At 41.8% G+C, this 9,299-nt stretch overlaps 1 protein-coding gene across 1 annotated transcript in view; it reads right to left on the bottom strand.

The window, feature by feature from the left end:
• Positions 1-3,164: 3,164 nt before the first annotated feature.
• The window catches only part of TGFBI (transforming growth factor beta induced), a 35,745-nt gene continuing 29,610 nt past the window's right edge, over positions 3,165-9,299 (bottom strand). Inside the window, exons 14-18 of the mRNA XM_019534731.1 lie at positions 9,011-9,135; positions 7,217-7,319; positions 6,291-6,370; positions 4,976-5,000; positions 3,165-4,212 (exon numbers count right to left, since the gene is read on the bottom strand). Of these exons, the coding sequence (XP_019390276.1) occupies positions 4,157-4,212; positions 4,976-5,000; positions 6,291-6,370; positions 7,217-7,319; positions 9,011-9,135 (389 nt within the window). The 3' untranslated portion in view covers positions 3,165-4,156. The remainder of the gene's footprint in view (positions 4,213-4,975; positions 5,001-6,290; positions 6,371-7,216; positions 7,320-9,010; positions 9,136-9,299) is intronic.

Below are 9,299 nucleotides of genomic sequence, written 5' to 3'. Positions count from 1 at the left end.
CCCCACTCCCTAGCCTAGCTGTGACAGTGTGGGAAGCAGGGGGAGGTTAGCAAATGGACCAATTGCAAAATTTTATGAGGAAATACTCCTTTCTAAGCATAAATATTCAGTAGTACAGTTCCCTTCAACTGAACATCTGTGTGACTCAGGTCAGCCAACATTGTGCTGTCTCCAAAACATCCAATCTGTGCAAGCTCTTGCCAACTGCCAAAGTAAGCAAAGAAAGGTAACGCTCACCTCCAGAATTGCCAAAGACACACCATGCCATCATAAGGACACAGCAGCATCAGTGGCATTTCCAAAAGTTCATCCTACTTTCTGGGATGAACACCCATCCTTAAGCAGCCTTTCAGATCTTCTCAACCTGTGACTACAAGAGAAACACAAAGGAAGGAGTGTTCCTCTACCTCTCCTGCAAGCACCAACCACCACAATGCCAATGTTCAGGACAACTTTGGCCTTGGTAGAGGAAGGAATCATGGGGTGAGCAAGGAGTGAGCTGGGGTGCTTCATGATTGAGCAACAGAGAAGGAAGGGAATAGGGAAAGAGGATCAAATAGTCTGAAAGAATGAAGGAGAGTAAAAGCAAGAGAGAACAAATGGAATGGCAGGAAGGAAAGGGGAGAAAGACCAGGAAAGAAGGTAAAAAATACTTTGAAAGGCATCAAGGATGAAAGGACAAAGAAAACAGAGTAAAAGGATAAAAACAAATGTGGGGATTTTCCTAACAACCCAGGGCTATAGCTGCTGAAGGACTCAGGCCCCTAAATGCCGCTGTAGAGTTTGGTCTCAAGAACCTAAAGTTTGGTTCTTCACAACCACTACCCAACTGCCACCCAGTCCTGGAGGTGCTCAGACTCACTAGGCATCTAAGTTTTCACCAGTAAAGTTCCCTAGCTGCCTAAATGCCTGTTCCTGAACATACCCAGAGCCATCAAAAAGTCTTCATAGGGCTGAACAGCTTGGTGATTAACACCCACCTGAGAGCTTTCAGGATTCATAGCAAAGGGGTCCTCAGCTTGCTCTGGCTGGTGTACCTAGAGCAGACCAAGCAGATCAGGCTTTGAACAAAATGTGAAGAGATTTTGCTCCCATACTCCAGAACCTTTTACCAGATACCGTAGGGATGAAAGCACATTGCCCAAGACAGGGCAATGTGCAATTCTGTCTCCTTTCTGTGGGAATGCAGATCCACATCTCCCATTCCCAAGGAGAATAGCCTAGCCATGAGGCTGTTCCTCTCCATCCTGTAAAGCTGTTGTGCTTTGTATCAAATGCTTAAATATTCTTTGAGCCAGAGAGCAAACGAGCAAGAAAGTATATAAATTTTGTAGCAAGGGCTCCCACTTGGGGAAAAAACGGGGAGAGGTGAGGTCTAGCCTCTGCTCCAAAGGATTTTATGGTAACCTAAGGAGCTGGGAATAAAGTACAGGCTGAGTGCTTTAACCACTCTCTTTTTGCCCCCATGAATCATTTGTGATCCCCATTAGTCAAAGCTCAGAATCTCTCCAAACTAGGCCCCCCCACTAACCTTTCCTCTGTCTGTGTAGGGCTAGAGCTATGGACTTCTACAGCACCTTCTCTTTTTGATAGAATCAAATTATTTAAAAATATAACCATGCTGTGCATAGAAAAGGTAAAAAGGGGAAAAGGGAAGGGGCTAAGTACTTCTCACAGAATCAGATTATAAGCATGTCTCCAATACAGCAAGAAGGGATTTCAGTTTTGCTTTTACTGGAAGAAAAATAAATAGTTTTTCCCCCCCCTCAACAAGGGCAACTAGCGCAACATCGATTTTGTTATCCTGCCCTTCTAAAGTGAAATGTTTATACCCACATATTTCTGCCTTACAGTCATTTCTTTCGTGAGATGATAATTGACCCAGGAGAGAATACAGAGCCTATTACTCACTGAAGGAACCCTCCTGGCATCCTGGTGAACAAGAGCTGAGCTCCAGATGTTTAGGAAAAAACTCCAGGAGAGAAGTCAGCCACATGTCTGCTTTGAAGTCTTCAAGATATAAAGAGCTTGAGATACTGCTCATTAAGCACCCGGAGGTCTCTTGGCATAATTTCTTCTCTCATTACACTCATTTTCCATATTTCATAGGTTATTAGCTGAGTGTGAAGACAAATCTCCCCCTGGAGACGTCCCTGTGGGGTTTTCAGGATCGCATACAGAAAGCTCTATATTGGATGCTCTTTACAACTTCCAGCAACAGAAATCCCTGATGTTAGCCTCTACCTGAACAACCTTCACCTTGATGAAAGCTGACAAGTACTAGGATGCTTATACCAGTGTTTTCTGGAGCCTCTGGGTTCTTAATACCCAATCTCTTTACTTGATAGGACTTAAAGCTCAGTGGTGACACCTGGGAGCAGTGTGGAAGTGCAACACCTGATGTCACCCACACATCTGCTATTCCTACCACACTTCATGCAAAATCCTTAGAGTGGATATGTATGCCCTGTGAGGTATTTTGGAGGATCCTTACTCCCCAGTCTATCCTCTCACCCTGTCAGACTGGGGGCTTCTGCTAGAAACTTAGAAAAGTAAAGAGCTGGCATTTATTTTGTCTGTAGGATGCACCTTTTGCACAGTGGGGGTGGAATGACTCGCTTGCTACAGGTGGGACTGCAGCCCTTCAAAACCCTTGTGGAATTGCAAGCCAGTTTCACCCTGGTGGACTGTGAACCTTGAAAGGTGATCTCTCTGGAAGAAGCAGAAATACCTGATAAGCCGTTCTCCCTTTCAACATCTTGACTTTAAAGAGACACAAGATTACAAGACAGATGCAACCGGGAGCTTCAGATCTGATTGTCCCCTTGCTCTGATGTTTAGAGCCAAGTGATATTGGCCTGCAAGGGTGTGGGGGGACATCCGTGGGCCCAACCATAGCCAGAAACATTTCTTATGGGATCAGCAGCAGCCACATCTCCATTTTTTTCTCTTAAGCAACCTGCCAACTGACAGCTGTGCAGGATTTGGAGAAGTCACACATGGAAAGAGAACAATAGAGGAAGTCCTCCTCAGTTATTCTGTCCTCTCTGCGATTAATACTAGTTTGACCCATAGGAGTTACCTGGCCAACTAGAACTTTGCCCCCCAGCAATAAGTCACAGTGCCATCAAGCCATAAAAAACCATGGATGCTGACAATCCTCGTTGTTTATATTTTCTTTATTTTTTTTAAAAAACCTCAACAATTATTACAAAGGAATCAATTATTTGAAGGCTTGTGTTAGGGAGAACACTCATTACACATAGGATGTATTTTTAGTCTCATTGTGAAAAGAGACAGCTCTGTTAAACTGTCTCTTTTCAGTTTAATAAAAAGCACAAAAAAAAAAAAAGAGAATTAAACTGTAGCTTATATCATGCAAATTTCCCAGTATCAACAACAGCAAAAAAGCCTATTAACTTTTGAACTGCATTATAGTCTTTCCAAATAAGAGACCGAGTGGGGAATATATGCTACTGTAATACAACCTGTATTACTTGGATAACTCTAAAATAATCACTAGGTAGATCAAGTGTATGGTTTGCACCTGGAATCTATTTGCTTTAAAAGTTGAACTCATTAATTACCACCAGGTCATTAACACTAACATCTTCAATAGGTGGCACTGATTTTTCAAAGCTGCTTTAGGCTTCCTTCAGTGAAATGACACATTCACCTTGCTAGTCAGAGATGCTTATGGTGCACAACCCCAGAGAAATCCACTGGAAATACACAGGGAAATCATCCCTACTTCAGGGAAGTATGTCTAAGCAGTACCATCCTGAACAGAATGGCCTTAAGTAGGTGCTTAAGTTTTTTTCTGAATCAGTGCTGTAGTGAGAGTTCACCCTTGCACTTCTAAAATCAATTGTGCCCCCCAAAAAGTTGTTGCAGACTAGGTACCCAAACCAGAAACATTTCAATTTAGTACCTACTTTAAAAAAATATCAGCCTTAATGTGGAACAATATGGTCAAAAGACAGTAACAATGGTTTACAAATATATATACACATGGCTTCTTTTCTCATATCCGTTTCAGTAAAAACAAAATAAATTTGAAGTGTGATATTTGGTTTTTAATAACAACTCTGTCCCCGTCTCAAACCAACTGCAAAAACTGAATGAAGCGCTGGCTGTGTATTCCTCTGAATGGTCTTCAGATGGTCCCAGGATTTCCTTTCATCTTTGCTAATAACCTGGAAACTGCAGGTGCTGAAAAGAGAAAAGGGAAAGACACAAATGTGAAAAATATAATGCATGCATTCCTAGTCTTACACCAATGCTGAAAACATCCCTATGTTCACATCAAACAATATATTTTACTTGGACTGAAATCACTACCTAGCCATCTATTTCTGCTATTTCTTTTCCTTTATGCTAATATGGCTGTGTCCAAATGTCCCTGGAGTCAGTGGAAGGATTCCCATTGCTGCGATGAGGACTCCTGCCAAGGCCTGTGGTGCATGTTTTTTTGCTGGCTTTCACAAGGCATTGAGCACTTATAACTGCTGTTGGCTTCAGCAAGAGTTGCAAGTATTCAAAACCTCTTCAGGATAAGAACAAGATATGCAGAGAAGACAACAGTTCTAGTCTACCCACACTTTCTATTTACTGGAATACAAGTAATATTATCCATGCCACAAACTTCCTGATGCCAGATATTCTGGCCTTTTAACACCTACAATGTGCCACCCTACTGAGAAGGAAAATACTATGCATTCTTTTATATAATGATAATACAGCTCCCATTCTTCAGGAGTTTTACTGAGCACTTAAGGTCTAGGTACAAGGCTTATCAATTTCTAATGAATGCATATTGGAGGAGTGGTCAGTGGAGGATGGTGACATGAAAGCAGGATGGTACATTAGCAATATTCAGGCTGTTTTGATTAAAAAAAACCAGAAGAGAGCAAGCGATCCTATAACTAGAAATATCCTAGAGAAAACAGTATAGAAAATAAGACATTCCATTTACCTAGTCGAGGATTCCTTTGAGAGACCTACAACAAGAGAAGGAGTATTAGTTTAATGTAAAAACAATTCTGAAATCCTTAACAGAAGGAGGAGCAATTGTCTCAAGTTGCACCAAGGGAAGTTTAGGTTAGATATTATGAAAAACTCTCTTCCTAGGAGGGTAGTAAAGCACTGAAACAGGTTACTCAGAAAGGTGGTGGAATCTCCATCCTTGGAGGTTATACATAGCCTTGGCTGGGATGATCTAGCTGGGGCCAGTCCTGCCTTGAGCAGGAGGCTGGACTAGATGTGACCCGCTAAGATCCCTTCCAACCCTCATTTTCTATGATTCTATATCTTGTAGCTGCATACACCATTCAGCCAAGCAACTGATTCGTCAACATTTTCTAAATATATCGAGTGGATCTAGTCCAAGTTCTTCAAATTTTCAACAAAGAGGATCTGTTGAAAAATACTAACCACTTTTAAACCAGCTCTCCCACTAGGAAGCAACAGTACAGAAGACAAAAGTACATCTGTGTTCAACGCAGTGAGTCACAAGCAGCATGTAGCTCTAGCGTTTCAAAGACAGGAGTATGCATGCAAGTGAGTGTGTGGCATTATCGCCCTGACTCTACGAAGGGTTTTGTATGAAGCATGGCCAATTCCCAAAAAGCAAACCTTTAAACACCACTTCTAAGCCAACATGCCCTATGACATCATTGGATACGTGAAGGTAAGCAAGTGCTTTCCAAGGATCCAATGCTGGGTCCTATGTGGTAGAAGGGCATTCTCCGTGGAGGGTGCCACAATTCTGAAGCTTGGTTGTCCTATCTGAAGGGAGGTACAGACTGGTTATGCAGGACAATATCTAGTTTAATGGTGGATACAAGTCTTCCAATCCTGACATTCTTCAGCAGCAAAGTGGTTACTCCTAAAGAAGTGATTTTTATAAATGAATAGTAGCTAAAAAGTGTCTTGTACATAACAGACAAAAGCAGAAGAGAAGTTTCTTACACAAGGCAGCTGACAGAGTCTGAACAAAAGGGGAAAATCTAGATATAACAATGACATTTATTCAGTGTGTGTGTGTGTGTGTGTGTGTGTGTGTGTGTGTGTGTGTGTGTGTAAAATTGGACACACATCTAACTTATCTGTGTCCTGTGTTAGGACAAACGGTTTGTCTATTTTGTATCTACGCAAAAGAGATAAGTCTGCTTCTTTAGGGACTGACCCAACGTCACTGGCATAAACCCCAAACTGAATTTAACATGCACAATTAGTAACAGCAAGGCAATTTCAGAAGTGCACCATGGGCAAGCTAAATTTTTATTTACCTTGGATAATGCAGATGCCTGTTTGAAGATTTCCAGTGCTGGATCTGCAGGCTCATCACCTCTTTCTTGAGGCCTAGAAGCTAAAGGCACAGTTCCAACATAATTACAATATATGATGCATCCCCACTATTTCCCTCTGCTGAATACATGTGCGAAATCATGTGAAAGTCTGAAGGTACCAACTAATTAAAGTGTTTACTGTGTGTCACCCCCATTCCTAAGACAGCAAAAATAACTTATATGATCACTGCTTACATGAGACTGACTACACTATAAAAGCCTATTTTTTACTGGAGCATTGGCAAGGCTACTGTAGGTTAAATAGATGAGGTCATAGTAATACCAAGATATCCCCTACCCACTCTGTTTTCCAAATTGAGTGACTGTACTAGGATTAGATCCTTTAAGGCAAGAACATAATACCTGAAGGTCCTGATACACCCCTTAGGACCTCACCTAAGAAGCGCCTAAAGTTAACTGTGTGTTATGTTGCATTTGGGACTTCTTGCAACTTTAAAGCTAGGCATGTGTTTTGCTTGCTGAACTGAGGGCAAATGTAAGTGTGGGCCTGAACTAGGGCCCAAATGAGCAATTTCAAACTGTCATGACACATTTGGTAGAAGTGCATTCAAAATCTTTGGTGCCATTTTAAGGTGCAACTTCATTTTGTAAAAGGAATGGGGCTAAGCAAATCTCACAGAACACTTTTGAGCCACTTAGTAAACATCAGATAAAGGTGGTAGTGGTGGGCTCCATTCACTATCATTCAACCGTCCAAATTTTGCTTCTCAACAGACCAGCAGCATGTACCCATTACCCTACTGGCCACCAGAGAAATCGTATTTCCCTTTGCAAACAGATTTCTTAGAGTGCTTTCCACAAGTGAGCAACCCAGACAGCTTTACACATTTGAAACACGGACCTACCCTGAGGTTGTAAAACTGAGTTCACAGCATAAATTACACCGTTCGTGGCCATGATATCGCTTTCAGCAACGGGTTCCTTGTTGATTTGAATTACATCTTTTTTCTGGAAGGGGGTAAAAACAGGAAAAGAAAAGGAAAGCCTCAACCAAATGACTATAATATATGTGGAAAACCCCCTTAGATCCACAGTCACATAATTTATTTACCCAGTAGGTGTAAGTATTTGTAATTCACTCTCCACTGAAGGAAGGACTATAAACCAAACAGCAAAGCAGAAGCTGAATGAGATTAGCAGTCCACACCTACTATATCAGGTAGGGTGGATGAACCCAAGTGATGTAAAGATCGTGGGATCAGATTGCTTGATTAGTTTTGTATTGTGGTAGTGAACTAGTTCTGTATTATAGTAGTGCCTACAGGTCTCAGGTTCAGGGTCAACACTGTCCTAGTGCTGTCAGAGATAGTCTGTAGTCCAAAGAGCTTACAGGTTAAACAGCTGAGACACAAAAATGGAGAGAAAGGAAATGGAAAAAAAAAATGGGGGGAGTGAACTTGAGCAAGCGGCAGAGTCTGGGTTACAAGTCAGGTTTCCTTGATGCCCAGATTGTTGCCTCATACTGTGACATTGCACTGGATCATCCTTCCTGGTTTCCTATGAAAAAACATATCCTTCCTTTTTTTGCCATGGCTGGAGGCTGGAGTTCAAGGTCTCCTTTGCACCCCTAAGGCTCTGAAGATCGGGTTTATACAGTCCAGGATATAACTTGTAGGGATGAAATAGAGGGACCTGTCTTGGTGTACCAAAGAGGTAGTGTTAATCCCCTTTCCACATTAAAAAAGAAGACCGGGGCAGAGGGAGGAAAGGGGAGTTCTCAAGACTTCCACAGTCTTGAGTATACTTTATTAGTTCAGTTCTACCGGAGTCAGAAGGAGAAGGTCATCCAACAGTGGCCTCTGGAACTGAACCTGCTGAACAAACTCATCTGAAGTAGCCAGATCAAGACCAGGTCCATGGATCTTCAAGCCCAGAACCTAGCCTACTTGAAGCAGCCGACGGCATGCACACATCTTTTCATTTAACTTGTTGTGAATGTGGTTCTTTTGCATCTTTGCAGGAGTTCATCCATTATTAGATTTACAGAAATTATTTTCCCATTAATGGATGCCAAATTTGCTTCATTAAGCTCATTAATGAAATAAATCCTGCTTTGTTAAAAACAGCACACACAGAATGTATTAAATTAAAAACAAAATCCTAGAGGGAAGATTTTGAAATGAACAGATTGTTCATTTGATTTCTTCCCCATGATTCAGGGTTATTTATAATTACAGCAGCTCTAGCAATTCATTTCAAACTATCCTCCTAGGGAGAAACCAGGCTTTTTTCCATGGGGTTCCTAGTACAGAGGTTCCTATTTCAAGACTGTTGCACAAACCATTTAGTGGGACTTGAAGGTGCATTTGGAAGTCATCTGATATTATCCAAACAAGCATAAAACAATTGTTGAAAATAAAATATAAAGCCTGACAAACCCATAGTCACTGGGTAGCTCAAAAAACATATTGTGATAACTGAATCCAAACTGCCCCGGGAAGCTGAGTCTTGGTTTGGCAGCAGTCAGAGAATGTGTGTGGTACATGTTCCTGGGTCTCTGCCCACCTCTACAGCAACTTACTGGGGGGGCACTGTGGCTTAGCTGGTTAAAAGCACTTGCTTGGTAAAAAAAAATATATATATGTCTCAAAGAACCAACAAACAATTCCTTGCCCCTCCTCCCCTCAAGGGACACTTACAGTGCTGACTTCGAGTTTATCGCCTTGCATAGACTTCATTCTCACGAGCGCTCCCACTGCTCCGCTAACCAAGATTTCGTCTGTGATGTGGTACTTCAGAACGCTTGACAGTTCTTTAGCATTACCTGGCAGAGGAAGCATTTGCAGAACAACATTATAAATTGTTCCCTAGGCTCTAGAACGATGATAAAAATGGGCAGTCCCATAAAATACTGAAAGGACCAAAGTAAGCAAGAGAGAAAACATGCAACAACAACTTTAGATGGGATACCAGGTTTAACTCATTTGT

The sequence above is a fragment of the Crocodylus porosus genome, unplaced genomic scaffold (assembly GCF_001723895.1).
Source record: "Crocodylus porosus isolate Cpor-Errol unplaced genomic scaffold, CroPor_comp1, whole genome shotgun sequence".
Taxonomy (NCBI): Eukaryota; Metazoa; Chordata; order Crocodylia; family Crocodylidae; genus Crocodylus; species Crocodylus porosus.
Note: the sequence above shows the minus strand (reverse complement) of the source record. Positions and strands in the feature narration are given on the sequence as shown.